Consider the following 24893-nt stretch of genomic DNA (forward strand, 5'->3'; position numbering starts at 1 on the left):
AGAGAGCCTCATCTCCGAGGCCGAGTGGCATCTCTGTCAAGCCGAGGAGGGTATCTCTGAGGTGAACAGGTGAGCGGCCGATGTAGAGCAGAGGGCCGAGGAGGTAGCTAAGAAGGCTGCCAAGGCCGAGCAAAAGATGGCTAGTGCCGAGAAGAGGTCCCAAGAAGTAGAGAAGCGAACTAGCAAGTTGGCTGATGTCACTTTCGGGGCTTATTTGGACAGGATCGAGGGTACCAAAAAGGCACTCCTGGCAGTGCTTTCGGACTTTGATGTTGAATCTCTGAAGGTGATTCCCGATACTCTTGAAGAGTTTACCAACTCTGCACTTCCTCCTCCAACTGGTGGTGAGGCATCTTTTACTTCAACTGTTGCACTTGTGTATTGTTGCACTTTGTGTTTCGCTATGTTATCTTTCCTTGTATGTTTTTGCATCATTTTTTGCCCTTATGCTTTTGTTGTTGAAGGGTCCTTGCCCCTCCAAAGGAAAAATTGTAGCGTGGGATGAGTGTAATTCTCTTCGGTTTACATTATTATGTTTTTACATGTCAGGATCATGGCAAAGGGGTGGTCGAGGCGAAGCCTTCAAGGCTAAGTTGGGGCTTACCTGGCTTAACACCCTTTTAAGCGTTCACTTAGGCAGGGTCAAAGAAGTCTGTGGTGGGGAGAGGCCGAAGTGGGGAGTCAAGCTGTCCTGGCTCTCTTCCCTTTACTTAAATAGATAGCAAGATAACCTACCGATGTAGAGTGGGACCGAGGCTGAGCTGGGGCTCACCTGTCTCCCAATCTTCTAAATGTTAGGTTTGGCGGGGCCAAAGTGGCCTGTCATATTAAGGGGTGGCCAAGACAGAGCTTGAGTTCAACTGGCTTTGTGGGGCCTAGGTCAAGCAAGGGCTCACCTGGCTCCCATATCCCAACGTCTTAACCTTGATGAGGCCGAGGTGGCCTTCCATATTGGGGGGTGGCCGAGATAGATCTAAGGCTCTTCTGGCTCCAATGGACCTAGGTAGAGTCGAGGCTCACTTAGCTCCCATGCACCTATAGACTTGTTTCGACGAGGTCAAGCGCAACACTCCAAGGAGGCTGGATTCCTTTGCTGGTAGCACTAAGTGTAAAAGTTCAGGAGGCGGGGCGCTGAGGCACATGAGGCCCTCGACCGTCCTAATGTATTCTAATGCACTATTTCATAGCCAAGGTGTTCGCTACTTATTCGTTAAGTCTTGGTGTCAGTCTAGTGAGGGGGTATAGCCCCAAAGGAGGTCGTGCGCCCCTACTAGTCGCAAGATCGAAGAGTTTTAAGGACTTAGTAGGTACACGCACTGAGCATTGAAATGAAGAGGAACTTTACTTTGTTCATTCAACAGTTTTAAAAAGATATTACAATTATTTGTAGTACATCTGGAGGTTCACCAAATTCCATGTCCGACATATAGCTCTTCCATCTAGGTGTTCCAGGTGGAAAGTGCCAGGGCCGATAACTCACTTAATTCTGTAGGGGCCTTCCCAATTGGGGCCCAGCTTCCCTACTCCGGGTTCGGGGACCATGACTTTTCTGAGGACAAGGTCTCCCTCTTGATAGTGTCTTTCTTTTACCCTGGAGTTGTAGTAGTGAGCCACTCGCTGTTGATAAGCGGCTACCCTTATTTGTGTTTTCTCTTGGGCTTCTTCCAGTAAGTCTAAGTTTTCCCTGAGGCCTTCATCATTCTTGGCTTCGGTGTATGCTTCAACTCGGAGTGTCAGCTGGCCGATCTATACTGAGATTACTACTTTTGTACTGTCAGCTGTTCGGGGCGTAGTTCGGTAAGCCCAGAGTACACTATTCAGTTCTTCAACCCATAAGCCTTTAGCTCAGTCCAATCTAGTCTTCAGTCCATCAAGTATTGTTCCGTTGGTGACCTTGGCTAGGCCATTGGTTTGGGGATAGCCTACCGAGGTGTATTGTTGTATGATGCTGAGGGAGGCTCACCACTCCCAGAACTTAACATCACCAAATTGCTTCCCGTTGTTGGTGACTAGTATATAGGGTAGGCCGAAGCGGCAAATGATGTTTTTCCAAAAGAAGCTTTGGATGGCTCGCACCATGATGGCGGCTAAAGGCTCGACTTCTACCCACTTGGTGAAGTAGTCTACTATGACAACGAGGTACTTCCTACCCCTCGTGGTCAGAGGAAAGGATCCATGGAGGTCCATGCCCCATTTGGCAAAGGTCCATGGGCTGCTGAGGGCTGAGAGGGTGGTGATCGGTCTGTGGCATAAGTTGGTGTGTCTCTAGCATGGGTCACATCTTTGTACGAATCTAGTTGCATCATTGTGGAGGGGCCAAAAGTAGCCCTACCTTAGAGCTTTTTGGGCTAGGGCTCTCCTGCACAGATGCCTTCGTGAATTTCTTGTAACACATAATTGCCCTCCTCCGAACGGAGGCACCGAAGGTAAGGCAAGTTGAAGGATCTTCAGTACAGCTTTCCCTCCTATAGGGTATAGTGGGTTGCCTGTCATCTGAGTCATTTGCCTCATTTTTGTCTTCGCGCAGCCATCTTGTTGACAGGAAGTTGACGATGGGATCTATCCATGAAGGTTCGGCCTCTATGGGGAGAACTTGGACTTCTTCGATGGAGGGCCAAAGTAGCTTCTTGACGCGGACAGTCCGGCTGAGGGAACTACTCGAGGTACTCGCCAACTTGGAGAGAGTTTCGGCTCGAGGAACTAGTTGCAAGGAGAAGCGTTGAAAGTGGCGGGCTAGATCTTGGACTTTGGCAATGTATGATGAGAGTAGAATTTATCATATTTTTATTCCCAATTATTCTATCTTTTATACTGAATTAGCACCTAATTGAACTCATTTTCTGTTCAGGGCATGAAAGAAGGCATCAGGAGCAAACAAAGACAAATCGGATGATATTTCACAGTTTCGACATCGTTCAGTAATCTGGGCATAACTCACGTATCTGAACTCCGAATGGTCTGATTCAAGATCCACTGGAAAGATAAGAGAAAAAGCCACAACTTTCATGTTTGGGCTTTTGTAGATTTGACCTGCATAGAAGTCAAATCCGGGCCCGAATTTGCAGAAATTTTATAAGAATGACCAATCCGCAGCTGAAGCCCAACTTGCAGAAAAGTCTGGCTGAAGCCCAATTCGCAGAGGAGGTCTAATACGAATCCAGGAACAAGAAACTGAGAAGAGTCCTCCGAGATCTAAATTCTTGATGTAATCTTAGAGAGATAAAGAGATTGAGTTCATTAGATAAAGTGATAAGAGTAGAATTAGGATAGGACTTTCTATTTTTGTAAGATCAACTTCAAGGGAAGTATGAGACCACCCCTCCCCTTTAAGCTATATAAAGGAGGGGGCGGACCAGCTTTAGGCATCACACAATCACTCAATCTCTGGAGGGGATCAAGAATTGCATTGAGCTATCACTCAAGAGAGGAGAAAAGAAGTCAAGAAAGAGAGGAAAGGAGATCAAGAATTCAAGAAATCTCAAGAAGAAGGTGGCGGCAAGAAGAGGAGATTTCACCACCATGGGTGAATTCAAGAGTTCTTTCTTCCCCTTTGTTTGCTTTAATTCTTCCATCATGAACTGATTTGTTTTCTTGCTAGGGCTATGGAAAGCCTAACCATGTTAATGAATATATTTTTATCTTCTTGATTTATCCAAGATTATGATTTCCATATAGTCTATAAATTATTGTGCTTATTGCAATTAAGAGCTTGGCCACCTCTTAATTGATTTGAGTTATGTGAATGAATCAAGAGAGGAATTCACATAATCGACTGAATAATTCATAGTGTGAATTGAATGGTATATAGAGATATATATACATGATTCATCTGAATTTAGTGGTTTTCTTGGACTTAATGCACTTCCATCTTGAGAGCTCTACTCGAGAGATCGAAGGGTTACCTGATGGGCGTAGGTTTAGTATATCTCGAGAGAGAATATTAAATAAATTTGGGAAAATCTCAACTTATGGGAAGGACAATTAATCTTGGATAATTGGATCCATCAATATTCATTACATTGGTTAGGTGGACCAAAAGCCCTAGCGATTTCATCATTTGCATATTCGATTAAGTGATCACCCTTGTTTTTATTTTCTTTGTTCCAATTTTATTTTCAGTAGTTCTTGCTCAACCCTAAATTTTGATTGTCCAAATAATTAGGGAAAACTGTGATTTTAATACTTATTTTGTTAAATCCCCGTGGGAACGATATTATTATACTACTTGATAACTAGTACACTTGCTAGGCTTATATATTTATAGCTATCAAGTTTTTGGCGTCGTTGTCGGGGATTTAATCCTAAAATAATATTAGAATTTGTTAACCTTGATTAATTTGGACCTTTTATTTCTGATATTATTTTTTTATTTGTTTTTATTTTTTTTATTATTTTTATTTATTTGTTCGAATTCTACTGGTTCAGATTTACTAGTGCATGACGCACACTAGACAGGAAGGATTAGCAGAATTCGATCCTGAGATTGAAAGGACCCTTCGCTTTTTGCAAAAGGCCAACAAAGGAAAAGCAAGAGAAGAGGTTGTAATTTGCGGACCAGCCATAGAGATAGAAGGAGAGATGGCAGAAGGAAATCGCACCCTCTTGGACTATGCTTGTCCAAACATTGATGGGGCGACATCCAGCATTTGCAAGCCTATCATCCATGCCAATAATTTAGGAATAAAGCCTGCAATAATTCAAATTATTCAAACAAGTATGTAGTTTAGTGGGTTACCAAGTGATGATCCTAATGCACACATCATTAACTTCCTTGAAATATGTGATACCTTTAAACATAATGGAGTTAGTGATGATGCTATTAGGCTAAGATTATTTCATTTTTCATTACGTGATAGAGCTAAAGATTGGCTCAACTCACTCCCTACAGGAAGTATCACCACTTGGAATGATCTAACCCATAAATTTTTGGCTAAATATTTCCCACCCTCCAAAACAGCAAAGTTAATTAATGATATTACTACCTTTGCTCAATTTGAGAGGGAATCCTTGTATGAAGCATGGAAAAGATTCAAGGAGATGCTTAGGAAGTGTCCCCACCATGGGATACCAATTAGGCGACAAATACAAACTTTTTATAATGGTATTACCCCCTCTAATCGGTCCATTATTGATGCAGCCGCAGGTGGTACAATCATGAGGAAAACTCTAGAGGAAGCATATGACTTAGTGGAGGAGATGGCATCAAACAGCTACCAGTGGAGCAATGATCAAACCAATCAAAGGGGAGTACACCACATAGATTCCTTTGCATCCCTATCTGCACAAATAACCAATCTAAATAAGATACTGGATAATTTTAGTATTGCAACCATTAATACACCATCTAGCATCTCATGCAATTTATGTGGTCAATTTGATTGTCAATTAAATAGTCCTTTTATTTCCCATGAGAATGCTAATTTTATTTCTCATGCTAGCAGGTCAAACTTCAACCCATACTCCAATACATACAACCCAGGGTGGAGGAATCACCTGAACTTTTCATGGAGTAACAATCAGCAAAAGGCACCCAGGGGTTTCCAGCCGCAACTGCCCCCACAAGAAAAAAAGAACAATCTAGAGGAAATGATCTCTAAGTTCATTAATGCCACTGAAGCAAGGTTACAAAGCCATGAAGCATCGATTAAGAACTTAGAAGTTCAAGTGGAGCAGATTGTGCATATGTTGTCAGAAAGAAAAGAGGAATGGATGCCCAGTAATACGGAGAAGAATGCAAAAGAGCAAGTAAATGCCATAGCTTTAGGAAGTGGGAAGACAATTGGTGAGACCCAGAAGGATGATAAGGAAGCTGATGTGGTCGATCTGCAAAAGGAGATCATAGGGAGTACACCTAAACAGAGTTTAGATGCTATTAAACTTCCTCTCCCTTACCCTAAAAGAGTTTTGAAAGATAACTTGGGTAAGGAAGTTAAGAAGGTTCTGAACTATTTGGAGGACAGTCAAAAAGGACAAGGTAATGCTCATTATATTATGTTGTCGATTTCTAATAAGAGATTGTTACCCTCTGTTTTGTAGGCCCCTGTTCCATATTTAAACCACCCATGATGGATGGAAGGGGAGCACATCGAAAGTTGAAACCACGAGAGTTAGAGGATCTGATTCATGATAGGGAAGTTTGTTTTTTTTTTCCTTTTTCTTTTTTACATTTCTAGTTTAGTTTTGCTGCCCTTTCTTTACATTTAACCTCACATTGGGGACAAAGTAAGTTTTAAGTGTGGGGGAGGGAATTTAGGATTTAGGATTCAGGATTTAGGTTAGAATTTTTTTATTTATGTCATTTTTTTATGATTCATACAAAAAAAACATCAAAACCTCAATTCTTTTGAAAACAATTGAAACAATGTTCTAAGAAAACTCTTATGAACCAAGCAATGAGGTACGATCAAGGGGTACGTGACTTATCTAAAGCCATTTCCAGTTAAGCTAGTCCTAAATTCGGGTTTAAGTAAATGGGGTAGTTGTTTTACCATTGCTACAATTGGTAGGATGGAGAATAAAATGCACCTACCGACCAAGCAATTCAAGGGTAGGATGGAGCATAAAATGCACCTACCAACCAATCAATTCAATAGTAGGATGGAGCATAAAATGCACTTACTATCCAGCAAATTCAACAGTAGGATGGAGCATTAAATGCACCTACTGGTCGAGTGGTCCAAAAGTGAGACGGAGCATAAAATGCACTCACTCCCGAAAAAAAAAAAAAAAGAGAGAGAGAGAGAGAGGTTTTCCCTGATTTACTACCTAATTTGCAGTAGCAAGAATTGGACTGGCTAATAGATGAGTTGAGTATAACTTGGTTGTGTTGATTTAATGGTTTGCAATAGTTAACTTAGAATATTTGTGGAGAAAGAGGAAGGAGAGTTGAGTTTAAAAATCGATAAGAAAGTTAGTTTTTTCTTGCTTTATTTCTTGTTTGAGTTTTGTCTTGCCCGAGGATGGGCAAGAGTTTAAGTGTGGGGGAATTTGATGAGAGTAGAATTTATCATATTTTTATTCCCAATTATTATGTCTTTTATACTGAATTAGCACCTAATTGGACTCATATTTCTATTCAGGGCATAAAAGAAGGCATCAAGAGCAAAGAAAGACAAATCGGATGATTTTTCACAGTTTTAACATCGTTCAGTGATCTGGGCCTAACTCGCGTCTCCAAACACTGAATGGGCTGATTCAAGACCCACTAGAAAGATAAGAGAAATATCCACAACTTTTATATTTTGGACTTTTTCTGATTCGGCCTGCATCAAAGTCAAATCCGGGCCTGAAGTTGGGGAAATTTCGTAGAAAGGCCCAATCCGCAGCTGAAGCCCAACTCACAGAAAAGCCTGCCTGAAGCCCAATTTGCAGAGGAGGTCTATTACGAATCTAAGAACAAGAAACTAAGAAAATCCTTCCAGATATAAATTCTTGATGTAAACTTAGAGAGATAAAGGGATTGAGTTCAGTAGATAAAGAGATAAGATTAGAATTAGGATAGGACTTTCCATTCTTATAAGATTAACTTCAAGAGGAAGTAGGAAACCACTCCCTCCCCTTTAAGCTATGTTAAGGAGAGGGAGGACCAGATTTAGGCATCACTCAATCATTCACTTCCTGATTTGAATCAAGAAGCAAGGAGCAATCAGTCAAGAAGGGTTCAAGAAAGGTTCAAGAATTCAAGAAACTTCAAGAAGAAGGTGGCGGCAAGAAGAGGAGATCTCAGCACTATGGGCGAATTCAAGAGTTCTTTCTTCCCCTTTGTTTGTTTTAATTCTTCCATCATGAACTGATTTGTTTTCTTGTTAGGGCTATGGAAAGCCTAACCATGTTAATGAATATATTTTCATCTTTTGATTTATCCAAGATTGTGATTTCCATATAGTCTATGAATTATTGTGCTTATTGCAATTAAGAGCTTGGCCACCTCTTAATTGATTTGAGTTATGTGAATGAATCGAGAGAGGAATTCCCATAATCGACTGAATAATTCATAGTGTGAATTGAATGGTATATAGAGATATATATACATGATTCATCTGAATTTAATGGTTTTCTTGGACTTAATGCACTTCCATCTTGAGAGCTCTACTCGAGAGATCGAAGGGTTACCTGATGGGCGTAGGTTTAGTATATCTCGAGAGAGAATATTAAATAAATTTGGAAAAATCTCAGCTTATGGGAAGGACAATTAGTCTTGGATAATTGGACCCATCAATATTCATTACATTGGTTAGGTGGACCAAAAGCCCTAGCGATTTCGTCATTTGCATATTCGATTAAGTGATCACCCTTGTGTTTTATTTTCTTTGTTCCAATTTTATTTTCAGTAGTTCTTGCTCAATCCTAAATTTCGATTGTCCAAATAATTAGGGAAAACTGTGATTTAATACTTATTTTGTTAAATCCCCGTGGGAATGATATTATTATACTACTTGATAACTAGTACACTTGCTAGGCTTATATATTTATAGCTATCAACTTGGACATGCTTTGTTCTCTTGCCTCGTACCCACTGTTCACATGATTTACTACCAGTTGAGAGTCGTTAAAGACCTTGACATGTAAGGAGCCGAGGTCCCTAGCAAGCTGGAGACCAGTGAGGAGGGTCTCGTACTCAGCCTCGTTGTTCGATGCTTGAAAGTCAAACTTTAGCGCATATTCTAGGACAATATCATTTGGTGTGATGAGGATAAGGCCTGCTCCGCTTCCTTTAGCATTGGAGGAACCATCAACAAAGAACTTCCGTCGAGGTTGAGCCTCATCATCCACACGATCCCCCTCAACATTTTCTGGGGTCTAGTGAAGGGCTCGGTTGAAGGTGCACTCCACTATAAAGTCTGTCAGGGCTTGTGCTTCGATCACGGGCCTCAGCTGGTACTAGATGTCAAATTTCGATAGCTCGATGGACCACTTCGTCAGGCATCCCGGTCTCAAGTTTGGCAAGGATGGCCTTGAGGGGATGGTTCATCCGGACAACTACAATGTGGGCTTGGAAATACAGCTGGAGTTTCCTTAACGAAATCATGAGGGTAAAAGCCAACTTTTCTATCTCAGGGTACCTGATCTCGGTGTTGCAGAGGATCTTGCTAGCATAGTAGACCGGCTTCTGCATGCCATCTTCCTTTATGAGGACTGAACTGAGTGCTTCATCCCTGGTCGAGAGGTATAGGTACAAGGTTTCCCCCTCGGCCGGCCGGGCGAGAAAGGGAGGCGAAGTAAGGTACGCCTTGAGCTCGTAAAAGGCGCATTGGCACTCCATCCACTGGAATTCTTTCAGCTTCTTGATGGCACGGAAGAAGGGTAGGCAGTGGTCGGCTGACTTTGACATGAAGCGATTGAGGGCTACTATACGGCCGATGAGTTTTTGGGTCTCCTTCACCATCCGCGGGGGTGCCATATCTAGTATGGCCTGTATCTTCTCAGAATTAGCCTCAATGTCTCTCTGAGTGACGATGAAACCTTGGAATTTTCCTAATGTAACACCGAAGGCACACTTGCTGGGGTTAATCTTCATGTTATACTTCCACAAGGGATCGAAGGTTTCGGCTAGGTCTGAGACATGAGTCTCAGCCCTCAGGCTCATCACTACCATGTCATCCATATAGGCTTCGACGTTCCTCCCTATCTACTCTTTGAACACCTTGTTGACAAGGTGCTAGTAGGTGGCCCCAACATTCTTGAGGTCGAAGGGCATCACACGGTAGTAGTATGTGCCATGCTCAATGATGAATGAGATTTTCTCTTCATCATCTGGGTGGATCTTTATCTGATTGCATCTGGAGAAGGCATCCATGAAACTAAGCAGCTCGTACCCTATAGTGGCGTTAATGAGGTGGTCTATCCTCGGCAAAGGAAAACTATCCTTGGGGCAAGCTCAGTTAAGGTCTGTGAAATCAATATAGATCTGCCATTTCCCATTACCATAACCACGTTTGACAATCCGTTAGGGTAGTGTACCTCTTGGATGAATCTGGCATCAAGTAGCTTTTCAACTTCCTCCTCCATGGCCTTCCAACATTCTGGTGCAAAGTTCCTCTTCTTTTGCTGAACTGGCCTAGAGCTCGGGCCCACACTTAGACTGTGTGTAATGACCGAGGGGTTAATTCCGGGCATGTCAATGGCGGACCAAGCAAAGATGTCAGCAATGAGTCTGAAGAAACTTACCAGCTTGGATAGGCTCTCATGGGGAAGGTTAGACCCGACGCAGACTATTTTGTCGGGTTCATCCTCATCTAGGGGGACCGAGACAAGGTCCTCGACTAGCTGGCCTCAGCTTGTTGGCTCTTCCCTGAGGTCGAGACTCTCTAGTGGCAAGGCTTCTTTATTCTTACCCTTTAGCACTACCACATAGCACTGACAGGCGGCATACTAGTCCTCACGAATGACCCTGATGCCACGCTTGGTGGGGAACTTCAAGGCAAGGTGGTAGGAAGGGTTGGCCTACCCATTATAACGTTATAGGGTGAGCCAATTTTCACGACCAAGAACTCTGTCATCCTTGTCACCTGTTGGGGCTCCGTCATTACTTTAACTGTTAGGGAAATCTTGCCCTCTGGTTTGACGATGCTACCGGAGAAGCCTAGTGGGGCATCTACTAGTTGGAGGTGCTCTGGAGCTATCTTCATCTTTTCAAAAGCTTCGTAGAAAAAGATGTCAGTATAGGAGCCATTGTCTAAAAGGATCCTTTTGACTATGAAGTTCACAATGACAGCCGAAACCACCAATGCATCATCATGGGGGACTGCTACTCCCTTCAAGTCTTCATCCATGAAGGAGAGGGGTTCCTGCTTCTTCTTCTTGGGGGTCGGCCCCTAGATGTTTAATTGCCTGGCGTAGGCTTTGTGAGCCAAAGCCGAGACTCCACCCGAGGTTGTGCCTCCCACTATGACGTCGATGATGCCTGCTGTTTATTGGTGCTATTGCTACTGTTGATGAGAGGACGACGCGCTAGCCTCACCTCCGATGTACGGCTTGAGGTGGTCGTGACGAATGAGAGACTCTATCTCATTTTTAAGATCGTAGAAGTCCTCAGTGTCGTGGCCTGTACTTTGGTGAAACTTGTAATACTTTTTAGAATTCTCCCGATGGGGGTTCTTCTTCAACTTTTTGGGCAACTTCATAAATTTCTCTTGCCTAATCTACATAAAGATCTACATGCGGGTGGAGTTGAGTGGCGTGTATTGATTATAAGCCAAGGCTGGGGTCAAAGGCATTCTTTTGTTGTTGTTGCCACGGCTCTGGTCCCCTTTTTTTATGTAGATAACATGAATCAAATAAGGTTGTAGACTAATATTTGTTTTTTATCAAAATTGGCAAACGGACAATTCACAAAATTGTTGGATGACAACAGACTTAAAGGCCCAAACTACACTGACTGGTATCTGCTGAACTGAAATTTTACAAGCTGAAATACATCAAGGAAGAATGGAAAAAAAGGAGAAAGAAGAAAGAAAATATAACGAAGAAACTGAATTCGAATCAAAAGAGAATGAAACTACAATTGATTTGTTACAAAAGATCTTTGAATCACAAACCCTCAATTCGAACTCACCTTCTCTTCTAGCTTGCTTGTCTTGAACTTCCTTCAGCCCTTCTTCTTCTTCTTCCTTGCGCCTAGCCTTCTTCTCTTCTCTTCTCTCAAGGTGGCCGAACCTCTAAGAGTGGGAGATCCTTCCTCTCAAGCAATTGAACCCCTCTCCCCCCTCCTAGAGGCCTCCTTATATAGTTTTTCAAGGGGGCTCTTGCCCCTTCTTGAAGTCTCTAGAATTTGGTGTATTACACCCCTCATGAACCTTCTAGAGTGCTCCCTCCTTCTCTTCAAGAAACTTCTAGGAGTTGCCGCCCCTAGCTCCCTTTGGGCTGCTATTTGGGCTACAACTTAGCTTGCTTTTGAGCTCATGTGGGCTACACTCTAGGCTGTTATTTGGACTAAAAATGGGTTGGGGTGAAATTTCCTTCTTGCTAGGCTTCTTCCCTTGGGTTTTCCAAAGAGTTAGCTTGCACTACTTGGGCCGAATGAAACTCCCTTGCTCTCATGGCTGGGCCGGGTTGAACTTGATAAATTTTGGGCTTTCTTTTCTTGCTTTTGCCTTCTTTTTGTTGATTTGGCTCCCCCTGAAATCTTTCTTGCAATCAAGCTAAAATAGGGCAAAATCTAATTAAACCAGCATAAAATTTCATGCAAAAACCTCATAAAATATAGATAAATTGTAGGTTCATCAGTATCGAAACCTTATGTTGGTCTTAACATCTGAAAAGTTGGACAAAGTAGCTAAAAACCCTGCTCCGGAACGTCCGGGTGATAGGGCTTCTGAGGCCCGTAGGAGAGACTACCAAGAATGGGAAGAGAAAAATTTAGTTGCCCGTTACTACATCATAACATCCTTAGACAATCCGATACAGCGACAGTTCGATCAGATCGAATTTTCCAAGGATATCCTGGACAGTCTGAGGACGATGTATGAGGAGCAGAATCGTTCTACTCGTCAGAAGGTCTTGAAACAGTTCATGACTGCACAGATGTTCAAGAACCAGCAAGTTCATGACCATTGTCTTAAGATGATGGGATACATCAATGAACTTAAGGCTCTTGGATCAGGGCTTGACCATGTCACTAAGGTGGACGTCATCCTATATTCTTTGTCTCCGTCCTTCAATCAGTTCATCATAAACTATAATATGAATAAGCTAAACGTTAGCATCCAGGAACTCAGCAATATGTTGCAGAGGGCCGAGGAACTGATCAAGAAGGATGAGCCCACTTCCATGCTTGTTGAAGCTAGTAAATCGAGCAAGAAGAAGAGGAAGGCAAAGAAAAAGTCTCAGAAGAAAGCTACTAAGTCCAAAAGGCAAAGGAAAGACAAAGCATCAGATGCTTGTCACTTCTGCAAGCAGGCCGGCCACTAGAAGATGAACTGTCTTCAGTACCTAGAGTCCAAGAAACAATGTAATTTCAAATCCTTTGTCATAGAAACAAATTTGTTGGTAACTTCTTTTTCCTGGTGTATTGACTCCGATGCTTCAACTCATCCGTGTAACTCACTGTAGGGGTTCAAGACAAGTAGAAGACTGAGTGACGGAGAGGTGACTCTTTACTTGGGGACTTTTGCAAGTGTTGGAACTACAGCCATAGGAACTGTAGAGTTAATTATCAGAGAATGAATAATTGTACTAAAATATTGTCTTTATGTACCTAATTTGAGAAGAAATTTGATTTTTGTTTCAAAACTGTGTGCAGATAGATATTCTGTTCTCTTTATTAATATGAGTACTATCAAAAGAAATAACAAATTCCTTGCATACGGAGAACTTGAGAATGGTCTCTATATCCTCCTTCCTTCTTTGAAAACTAACATAACTGAAACTACGTCGAATGATATCCCCAACAAAAGAACTCGTGATACAATTAATCCTACGTGCCTGTGGAATTACCGACTTGGCCACATCAACATAGATCGTATCACAAGGTTGGTAAATGATGGTCCTTTGGATTTTCTAACTGTAGAAGATCTTCCAACCTATGAACCTTGCCTTCAAGGTAAAGATGACAAAACGACCATTTAATGGTAAGCCTGAAAAATGTACAGGCACGCTTGACGTTATACATACTAATGTATGTGGTCTCATGAGTGTTAGGACACGTAACCAACACGTTTATTTCATAACATTTACTGATGATTAGTCACTGTATGGTTACGTGTACCTAATGAGAGACAAGTCCGAATCCTTTGAAAACTACAGAAAATTTAGACAAGAGGTCGAGAAGCAGTTAGGGAGAGAAATTAAAACCCTTCGATCAGATCGCGGTGGCGAATATCTCTCTGATGAATTCAATGACTACTTAAAGGTCAATGGGATAGTATCATAGCTAGCTCCTTCTGCTACACCACGACTAAATAGTGTGTCAGAGAGGAGGAACCGGACTTTATTGGATATGGTCCGATCACTTCTCGTATACTCAGAGTTACCCACATCCTTTTGGGGTTATGCATTAGAGATTGCGATATACGTGCTGAACCGGGTTCCAACCAAGTGTGAGACACTTGAAGACTTGGGGTTGTCCAACACATGTTAAAAGAATGAGTGTGGACAAATTGGAATCCAAGACCAGCCACTACCTATTCATAGGCTACCCCAAAGGATCTGTGGGTTACCTATTATATGACCTAGGAGATCAAAAGGAGTTCTGTAGCCGAAATGCCCATTTCTTGGAAGATGATTACATCCTAAACAATCATCGTTAGGAAATTGTTCTTGATGAGGAGAGCTCAGGGATAGTGGGAGATGTCCCACAAGCTCTAGTTAGTGACCAACCTAGAAGATCTACCCGGGTTTCTAGGCCTCCAGTTTGTTTCGGCTATGACCAGGATAGTTACTTGGTGGAAGCCACGACTAGTGAGGAGGATCCCGTAACTTATATGGAAGTTATATTGGACATAGATTCCTTGAAGTGGGTAGATGCCATGAGATATGAGATAGACTCAATGGAGACCAATGGAGTCTGGACTCTGGTAGATTCTCCCCTGGGGTAAAAGCAATTGGTTGCAAATGGATCTATAAGAGAAAGAAGGGCCCTAGTGGTAAGGTTGAGACCTACAAAGCTCGTCTTATGGCAAAAGAGTACACTCAGAAAGAAGGAATCGATTATGAGGAAACCTTTTCGCCGGTGTCCATGCTTAAATCCATTAAGATTCTGCTAGCTATAGCAGCGTACCATGATTACGAGATTTGGCAAATGGATGTCAAAACTATGCTCCTGAATGGAGATCTTGGTGAAGATATCTATATGCAGCAACCGCAAGGTTTTATAGTTGCGGGTCAAGAACACATGGTATGTAAACTGAACCGATCCATATATGGACTTAAGCAAGCTTCTAGGAGTTGGAACATCTGGTTTGACTCTACCATCACACAGTTTGACTTTGAGCAAAATCCAGATGAGCCCTATATCTACAGAAAAACCAATGGTGATAAGGTTGCGTTCCTGGTTCTGTATGTAGATGACATTCTACTCATTGGAAATGATGTAGCAATGTTAACTACGGTGAAAGTATGTCTTTCACAACAATTCTCCATGAAAGATCTTGGAGAAGCCTCCTACACACTGAGTCTTCGGCTCTATAGAGATAGATCGAAGAGGATAATAGGATTATCCCAATATGCTTACATTAACAAAATAGTCAAGAGATACAGCATGGAGACTCCAAGAAAGGAAATGTTCCTTTCGGGCATGGAGTCACTCTCTCCAAGGGTATGTCTCCTAAGACTCCCAAGGAGATTGAGGGCATGAAGGGTGTTCCCTATGCCTCAGCCATAGGGAGCATCATGTATGCCATGTTATGCACTCACTCTGACATCTCTCAAGCAGTGGGTGTGGTAAGCAGATTCTAGTCAAACCCAGGGCAGGAGCATTGGACTACTGTGGAAAGCATACTAAAATACCTTTGAAGGACAAAAGAGTTTTGTTTGGTATTTGATGGTAGTTCACTACAAATCCAAGGGTATATTGATGTCGAATTCCAATCAGATCCAAATGATAGAAAGTCTACATCTGAATACATTTTCACGATAAGATCATGTTTGCTGGAAAAGCTGTAAATAGGGGTCCACGGCGGATTCCACAACCAAAGCCGAATACATTGCCGCAAGTGAAGCTGCCAAAAGAGTCATTTGGATGAAGAAGTTCATTCACGAATTGGGAGTAGTTCCATCCAACACATCACCCATTCCATTGTTGTGTGACAACACTGGAACCATTGCTCAGGCTAAGGAGCCACGAGCCCACTCGAAGTCGAAGCACATCGAGAGGAAGTACCATGTACTGTGAGAGATACTTGTAAGAGGGGACATCCTAATTCAGAATGTAGCATTAGCGAAAAATATAGCAGACCCATTAACTAAGCCACTAACATAGAAAGTGTTTGAGAAACACGTGGAAACTAGAAAGCATGGGACTCCGGCTTATACCAGATTGGACCTAAGTGCAAGTGGGAGCTGTTAGATAGTGTATGCCCTTAGCTCCAATCAGAATGATGTACATTATGACATTTAACGTAAATGAATAAAGTACATATTTGATGCATGTTATTATGGTGTGTTCTATGTAATACCCTTAAACTGGACACATATGAGACTCGTGTTAGTTTTGAATCTTCACAGTCGTTGGATAGATCGGGAGATTTATCCTGCATAGGCTGACACCGATGTGCGCCAAGTTGGTTGGAGTGGCTTGTCTCAGCTGCTAGGGTGAGACCAGAGGTACATGCAGTGTGGGTTTTCTTGAAACTTTGAACTGGACCAAAGTTCCAGTACTGCCCTGGACCTTGGAGATAGATGGGCAAATTTGAAATGTTACACCTGACCCCTGGACTCGATTATGATACTACACTAGGTGTTGAATTGGGATGCCATTGATATGCCAATTAGTGAGATCTTTAGATGGAATCAAAACTTGGGTATGTTGGGACAGTTTGAGATTTCATCTGAGTAGGTGATCATAGTGATAGGATCGGCCCCTTTGTCGAACAAAGTGAATGATCGGGGATGCACTCTCTCTTATGGAAACCAAAAACTGCCGGCAGTCGATTTTAACCGTTGAAATTTGTTTTGCAAAATATATTTATATCGAGATATACATATATATATATATATATATATATATATATATATATATATATATTATGGTTTTAAAATGTTTGCAAAAGGTTTTAATTCCCGGGATCCATGTGATTAGAGAGTGCAGCACTATACCTTGCAGCCAAGGGAGAGGTCCTCTCTTGTCAGGTAGTGTTTGATCATTATGAGCTGAGAGGTTAAGTATAAGACCATTGAGGGTAATACCTAATGGGCTAATCTGGCATCTGCCTACAATCCTTAGGTTTTTATAAGGTGGCTTGACCCAGGGACCATTTAGTGTAAATGTTGTGCCCAATAAGAGCCCATGGTGATAGACTCAGGGGTTCACTATCTCCTATAGTGAATTCGGCTAGGCCTTGTAACAAAGGCTGGGCTGAACCCATGTGGCTGATGTGTAGATCAATGTTTGGGTCCCACACAATACAAGGATATCCAATTGGGCAGCAGTTTGGAGGATAAGTGAGCACATAGACTTAATGGGCCTAAAGCCCAATTCGAACTGGCTTAGTGATATTAATTAAAGAGGAGCGGTTCTGGGATTTAGATCAGCAGATAGGATAAGGGATTGTCCTTATCCACTCAGAGAGTCCAGATCCAAATAAAAATTTGGATCAGGAAACTCCTAATTAGGTTAGGAGGGTTGATCTTTATCTACAAATAAGATAAGGGATTATCTTTATCTCTTAAAGAGGGTTCAAATCCAAATACAAGATTTGGATTAGGAAACTCCTAATGGGATTAGCAGAACCTCTCTTTAAGGCTATATATAGAGGAGTAGGGTGAACCTCCAATTCATCCATCAGTCTATTGATTTAAGAGAGAAGATAGCATACAGTTTGACTACTTCTATCTTCTCCTCTTGCTCTCTCCTACTATTGCTGCCATACTTGTTCGATCTCCACTGTGGAGCAATCAAGAAGGGTTCTTAATATTACCCTTTAGCAGAAAAGGTAATCAGAAGTCGTGCTCACTAGCCCTCCATCAGATTCTTGTTGAAGAATCAGGTTCTTGCTGAAGATTCATCCTGTTGATTCTGTTTCATCTTGTATCGTGTCACCTTCGGTGGGAGCAGTCTTTGGATCTTTCCTTGGGCGTGAACACCTTCATTGGAGGTTATTATTACTTCGTATCAAGTATAACCTTCCACTCCCTTTTTGGTTTCAGATCTAGTCTGGTTTAGGTTCAAGATTGATCCTTGAAAATGTAGTTTTCTAAAATAGGGAATGTGATTCCCACACAGGAGAGAGAAATTTTTGAAATTTTGCCCTACCTTCCTGTAGGGTTCGGCCATCTATATGATGGATCTTTCATCCCTTCACAGCCCGCTCTACGTGGCCGAGGCCGGGGGCATACTGAGTGGTTGACCCGTGCCAACCTGGTTGTGTTGACTCTCTGATGAGGTGGTCACCTTGGGGGCAACCTCCTGCCTGGGGTAAGTTCTGCTTGACTCGCTATGTCAAATATTCCAAGCAGTTGAGACGGCTTGGACTGTTCACCGGTGACAAAATTGTGTATCCTCGTTCTTTGTACCATGTTGATTGATTAGAGCTTGGAGACTTGCTAACTTGCTATGGTTCTTTCGAGGAATGTGTCAATGTCGTTCCCACTGACAGCGCCAATTGTTTGTGCTCGGAATGGCCGAAGGCTTTGAGGACTCGAAGAGGAAGCGGCTGAGGCCAAGGTATGTATGCTAAGGCAGGGTGGATTCTGAGCATGGTAGAAGCCGAGGGTAGGTGGCTGAAGTGCTGCAAGGCAGAAACTCGTTAAAGGCCCGGGGTGAGAACTCGAGGCAGAGTCTTCGACGATCAAGTTACTATAGGGTACAAAGGGAGAGTACTAGGATAGGATCCTAGTAGGTAGTTCCAAAATAAAGTCACAACAACAATTATTACAACCCCTTTACCTGGAGAGGGGGTACCCCTATTTATACTTGAAGTGCCTGGTGGTAGGTGGAGATGAACGTCTGAGATAGGAACCATACGAGGGCCTGCAGCGGCTTAGGCAAAGTCATGCGAACGCATCACGGTTGGCTTTGTACGATGGGGGCAGGGTAACCCCTACTATAGCGGATCTCGTTTCCTGATCTGGCAGTCGTGGGCTGGGCCTCCCAACCTCAAATGGGCTGGGTTAGGTCACCCCACATCAAAAGGCATTGCTGAAAAGGCCACGGCAAAGAATGCAACATCTGATAGAACGACGAACCAAACCATAGAGGGAGATCAAGAAAAACAAAGAGAGAATCAGAGAAAGAAAGGCAACTGAAAACTGAGATTTGAGAAACTGTTAACCGTAGATGTATTGGTGCACGTAGAGACTGGCCGCTTCTAAGAAATTTGGGAATTTGATAAAAAATTAGACGACACCGAAAGGACATTTGCACCCTTTCACATGCCACTTAAAAACGAAATTGAGACATTTTGGGAGTTCAAAAACTGCATTGACACATTTTAAAATTCGTCTACTAAATTGAGACTAGGATCAGGATACTCTGCAATTTACCATTCACTTTTAGCACAAAGGGACTGCTCTTACAATGTTTTTGTATTTTGAAGGAATTACTTGATTAGGGTGTTTCATCACTCAGTAATCGTTCTTTACTCAAAGCGCCTTGTTTAATAAAATCAAGAATGCTAAAAATGTTATGTACAGTGTAGATGCACATACCACCACAAAACTAAGATGCTGCTTTTTTCTTTCTGGAATTTAGGCTGTTTCCGAAGCCTGAAATTAGAGCTCACCATGCACATGATATGATTTAGTTCAAATTTTCAAATCCTCTACGTTCGACTCGTCACACTGGTCCAATCATGAAATACCATGTCAGCTCTGTACATGGTGGCTACATATTAGATTGATGTGGCACATCACGATTGAACCAGTTTCATCTGGCTTCCATAGAAGATTTGAACACCTTGTTACTGTGAATTTGGTTCAATCGTGATGTGCCAGTAAGTTTATTGGTCTAAGTTGGGAGGGGTTAAGGAGAGATTTCACAACAAAACAATCTTAAGTAACAACAAATTTTGTGCTCTTGACTTTCTGCCCAGCAAGGATTTTCTTTCGAAAAATATGTTAGTGAAGAACTTTTCAATTTTAACCATGGATAGAAACATATCACAAAGACCAGGAACTAGAACATAGGATTCACAGATGTCACTACAAGGAAGCCTTGCCCTGCCAGTATAGAAATTCAATGCGCATGAGAACCAAAAATAATAAAGTTAAACCCAAAACAAAATTGGTTATGCTAAATAAGATTTTCTCCACACCTAGGTATTAGGAATCCTACATTAAGAACTATTTCTCTAAACACAATCCACAAAAATGAATTCAACTTGATAGTTCCAATAGATCTGCAAAACATGTATTTTGAAATGATCTGAAAAGGTTTGCTAAATCAAAATAAGTTGGCTCATCAGATATACCAAAACAAAATTGATAACTCCACCTCAATAGATGTAAAGGATGACCAGTCCCAACTGACTACTTCTTGTCTTCCTTTTCTGCCTCTGCAGCCTTCTTCATTCTTGCACCAACCTGACGCTTGTTCATCCTCTCAACACGCAGCTTGGCATAGGCTTTGAATGATTTCATCTCATCTGTAACCTTCACGAGCTCAATAGATGGCTTCTCACGTTCAATGGGCATGTAAGCACCTTGGACCTGAGTAGCAGTTGCTAGTTCCTCGGCACTAGAATCACCCGCCTGCAAGAAAAGGAGTGTTAGAAACAACAAGGAAGCAAAAGTTGGTGGATTCCTAATAAATGAACACCACAGAAAACTCTCGTAAAATATTTGCACTAGTTACTTTTACCTTAAACTTGCGAGCACGTCTTGGGAAAACAACTAATTTAGCCTTGTAAGTCTTCAGCCTCTGAACATTAGCTTGTAGACCCTCCAAGGAACGGTTCTTGCGGCGGTGATCAACTGCAACACCAATGGTTGGGGCAAGCTTCTTTGGAATCCCTGCCGCCTGGAAAGTACAAGAAGAGACTAAAAAGATTCAGGAAAAAGGAAAAACACAATCAAGAAAGAAATATAAGAAACACAAAGAAGCAACAATCAACACAGCATACACCAAGGTCTACTTCAGACATTTTGCATTCCTTAAGATATTTCAGCATTCATACATTTGATGATTATAAATTTCCTGGTACTTCCTAGTACATCCAAGAAGTAAATAATGTGTTTGTTTTTTGTCTAGGCAAAAAAAAAATAAAACTATTTTTTTCAGTTAATCAAACAAAAGATTCCATTCACCTCCATCATAATGTTAAATAAGTTATTATAAACAAACAAACAAATATTGAAATTAGTAATGAGAAAAATAATTTTACCTTAAGCTCTTCAAGAGAAAATCCCCTGCCAGCTCTAACCTTCATATTGTACTTCAGAGTTTGACCATGAACAATAGGACGAAGTGGTCCAGCTGTAGGTCGTGGGAAAATCTTCACAGCCTTTTTCTGCCTAGCTGAAAAGTTGGTCACAGAGCATCCATGTCAATAACCAAAGCTTGGTGTCCAAAGCCTCAGTAGGTATAGAAAAGCATTATGGTAGCTAAAAGATCCAAAATGGAATAAGAGAAAGTATACCAGGATGGTTTGGTCATATGAAGAGAAGACCATCTATGACACAAGTGAGAAATGACATATCACAATTTGAAGGGTACCTAAGAGCTAGGCTTATAGTTTGGAAAGAGTACAAAATGCAATTATGTACAGTACAAATACATATGAAATAATACAAAATATAAAGTTTTGCACTCTACATATTTGCATTTGTACTCCTTCCAAATTGAGCCCCCTAGGGACAGGCAGAAAGGACATGAGTTGAACATCGGCTAATGGCACTGACCATAGAAGAATGACAAAACAGTATCCATACAGCCGACCACATCACCACATATAGTTAGAACAAGGCTTAACTAAGTTAAGTTGAGATAAATGACCCAAGAAAGAAGTGAAACACATTGATTGAATAAATAAAATCTTACCAATTCGTCTTCTTGTCTTGCGTGCTGGTTGGTTGAACCATGTTTTGACATAATTCTGCCAATGCTTTTTGAAGTGCCCATTGGGCACAACATTGTTATGCTTAACCATGAATTACCTGAAGAAGTTAATTATTTAAAGAAACATTACTGGTAACAAACATTACTGGTAACAAATCCCTACAGTACTATTCCAAGCATAACTTATTGAATAAAAACATGCATAAAACAAAAACGTAAAACAAGTCTTAAGAAGTTAATTATTTAAAGAAAAAACAAACAGAATTGGATGGATCCAAATATCAAGCATATGGAAGGCATATCGCCACATACTTGGCTAAATGGTTGCCATGGTTCGTATTATCAATAAGGGCGTGTTGCCTTCGTATCATGATCCATTATCTAGAATAATTAATAGTAAATGCTGTGTTTTTCTTTTTATTTGGAGACTATTCGTCAAGGAATGCCCAAAATGAAAAAAAAAAAAAAAAAGGAAAAATTATCAGCCTATATTAGTGTTTTCTTGACATGGAATCTCGTTTTCTTTTACTAAACTAGATTAATTTGCAAGTTCTGGTCTCCTCATCTGCATAACTCAGAGAAAGCCAACAGAAATGTTTTAAACCCAACACTGAAATCGAATAATCCTATTAAACCTAACACAAATGGGTCACATAACTCCGTTTGATAAATCGCAGAATCCTCTAAGAATACCATCAATCGGAAGCCAGCATGAAAATGCGCAGAAAAAATAATATGGAAAAAACAAAACCAAAAAATCCAATAATCGCATGGAGAATGACTTCAGCTGAAAATAATAGAAATCTCACCTGAAACTTCACCGGAACAAAACCTTCGTTGGAGATATCACTTGCGTCACAGTTCTATTTGTTGAAGGATGTAAACCTAACCTTAAAAACCCTAATTTTGATGGCTACGATTTCACCTCTGTCCGGAGACTTAAATCAAGCAAAATTACTTAAAAGGACATGAGTTATGTGTTTATAAGTACGTTTTTGGTTGAGGGATGGATATGTCAAAAAGAATCATTTCCTCTATAATGATATGTTTGGTTCGCGGACAGGACCAAAACTCTTTCTTTTTATGGAAACGGAAATGCGCTACATAAGCCGGGGGTAGCACATCCCCATTTCCCATGAGTCTGCAAAACAAATGAGAGACAGATTAGAGGGGTCAAGAGAGAGGGAGTCCCACTGAGTTCTCTAGCGCTAAGTAAGTTAAAAGATTTGCCGCTTGATTTGCCTTCGGGAAGACATGGTGGTAAGAAATACGTAGGTTGAAAGCATCCATGAGCTCCTTGCAGCTGGAAATTATGCTCCTTAAATGCCACGGGGGGAGGTTGACCGCTGAAGGCAAGAAATGACCAGCTCCGAGTTGCCTTCGATTATGAAGGGGGTATCTTTGAAGTTAAGAGTAAGATTATGTGCTTTCCATGCAGGCCAAACCTCAACAACATTGATGGTGGTGCAGCCCAATTTATAACTTTTAATGTCAAGAACATTTCCAGATAAGTCTTTAGCAATGCTTGCAATAGAACAACTTTCACTGACACAGGAGGCATCGAAATTAATTTTACTGGGACCCATCTTGGGGCTCTTCCAAATGACCTACCTCCATGATTTGGTAGGTTTATCAACTTGCTTAGAATGAGTACTACTCCAGAAGTCATTTAAATTATCAAGAGCCCTCTTAATGACCAAAAGGGAGGAGTTGAAATATTAGAGAGAGTTTTCTGTTTCTGCATTTCCACAAAGCCCAAAGCATTAAGGCATTTTTTTCCAAGATTAAGTTCTCATCTCTGTCTTGACTTTCACACAACCCATTCCCCCACTCCCAAATATTGATATTTTGAATGATTGGCCCATTAAGAGAAGGGGGGATAAATGTCAAACCTGATGAGCAAAAGTATACACCCTAAAAACAACAAAAGGTAATTTATGGTAAATCCCCTTCTTTCTAGATTGAGTTTCAAGGGAAGTCTATTCTTCCTTAGGAGATATAAAATAATTCTTATTTTTGTTGGGCATCTGATTTTTCAAATCAACCTATTTTTTTTGTTTTGATTGTTATTGAACTCTGAGTTGTCAAATTTATAGCCAAATAGGCTGACTTTGTAGAAAATGTACCCTTTGGATTGAGCCTCCAGATCAACTTATCCCTTGCGAGCTAGAGGGAATGAAAATGGCTTTGATAAGAGACCAAGCTTGATTAGGGACTAAATAATGAGTTACCTTTCAACATCTTCTTTCCTTATCAATAACCTCATCAACTCTTAAGTTAGGGTTCACCCTACTATTAGGATGGAACCCAAACTTCTTGAGGGTTTCCTCTATATACTTCCACTCCAATTTGTCATCAGCTTTTTCCATATCAACTTTACAAGCCAAGATTCTAGATTTGCCTTTCTTTTTTCTCATTACATGAAAGACCTCATGTGCAATAAGAATATTGTCATTGATCTGCCTATTAGGAACAAACGCATACATGGGGGAGATAAAGAAACACATACATGGGGGAGATAAGGCTATCTAAACACTATTTTACTCTACATGCCAAAATCTTTGCAATGATCTTATAAATCACATTGCAAAGACTAATTGGAACGTAGTTATTTACTACTTCCGGATTTTTGCATTTGGGAACAAGGGTGATGAAAGTTTTGCTTAAGATACCACACATCCTTCCAGCATGAAAGAATGACTTCACCACACCACAGATTTTAAACCCCACAATATGCCAAATTTTTTTAAAGAAAATGGCATTAAGACCATCAGGTCACGGGGCCTTTAAATCCTTAATTGAAGAAAGAGCTTTGAATATTTCCTTATTTGTTACCTCTCTTATGAGAAGATTATTTTACTCCTGATTAACACAATTTCCAATGTCCATTAGGAAACTATCAATATCAGTCGTACCCTCTGTTTTGGACCTTCTAATGAATTTCTCTTTGAAGAAACTTGCAATGTCATGCTGATCTCTTAAACCAAACACCCTCGTCATTTTTCATCAACATTATCCTATTTCTTGATTTTCTAATAGTAGCAGACATATGGAAGAATTTGCTATTTTGGTCTCCCAACTTAACCAACCGATCCAAGATCTTTGGGCCTAATAAGCCTCCTCATGAAATAAAATATTATTTAACTGCTTGTGAAGCGCATTTTCAAGGTTAATAAGAGTTCTTCAAGTTTGCTTGGTAAGGACTGTTTTTTCTTGAAAATATTATCAAAAACATCTTTGTTCC

General features: G+C 41.1%; 1 protein-coding gene and 1 non-coding gene across 2 annotated transcripts; both read right to left on the bottom strand.

Annotated features, from left to right (window-relative positions):
• Nucleotides 1–4959: 4959 nt before the first annotated feature.
• On the bottom strand, nucleotides 4960–5066 carry LOC148874615 (small nucleolar RNA R71). Its single transcript, XR_016106264.1, has one exon. It is a non-coding gene; the product is annotated as a small nucleolar RNA R71 (small nucleolar RNA).
• A 14793-nt stretch (nucleotides 5067–19859) lies between these two features.
• LOC148874616 (large ribosomal subunit protein eL13z) lies at nucleotides 19860–23097 on the bottom strand. Its single transcript, XM_088963226.1, has 5 exons — nucleotides 22459–23097; nucleotides 21632–21747; nucleotides 20976–21109; nucleotides 20453–20611; nucleotides 19860–20343 (listed from the first exon to the last, which is right to left on the bottom strand). Exons 2-5 carry the CDS (start codon nucleotides 21738–21740, stop codon nucleotides 20122–20124), a joined length of 624 nt encoding a protein of 207 aa, XP_088819352.1. The 5' UTR covers nucleotides 21741–21747; nucleotides 22459–23097; the 3' UTR covers nucleotides 19860–20121.
• Nucleotides 23098–24893: the final 1796 nt, after the last annotated feature.

The sequence above is a fragment of the Nelumbo lutea genome, chromosome 1 (genome assembly GCF_056320005.1).
Source record: "Nelumbo lutea isolate HS-2025 chromosome 1, American lotus-T2T, whole genome shotgun sequence".
Classification (NCBI taxonomy): domain Eukaryota; kingdom Viridiplantae; phylum Streptophyta; class Magnoliopsida; order Proteales; family Nelumbonaceae; genus Nelumbo; species Nelumbo lutea.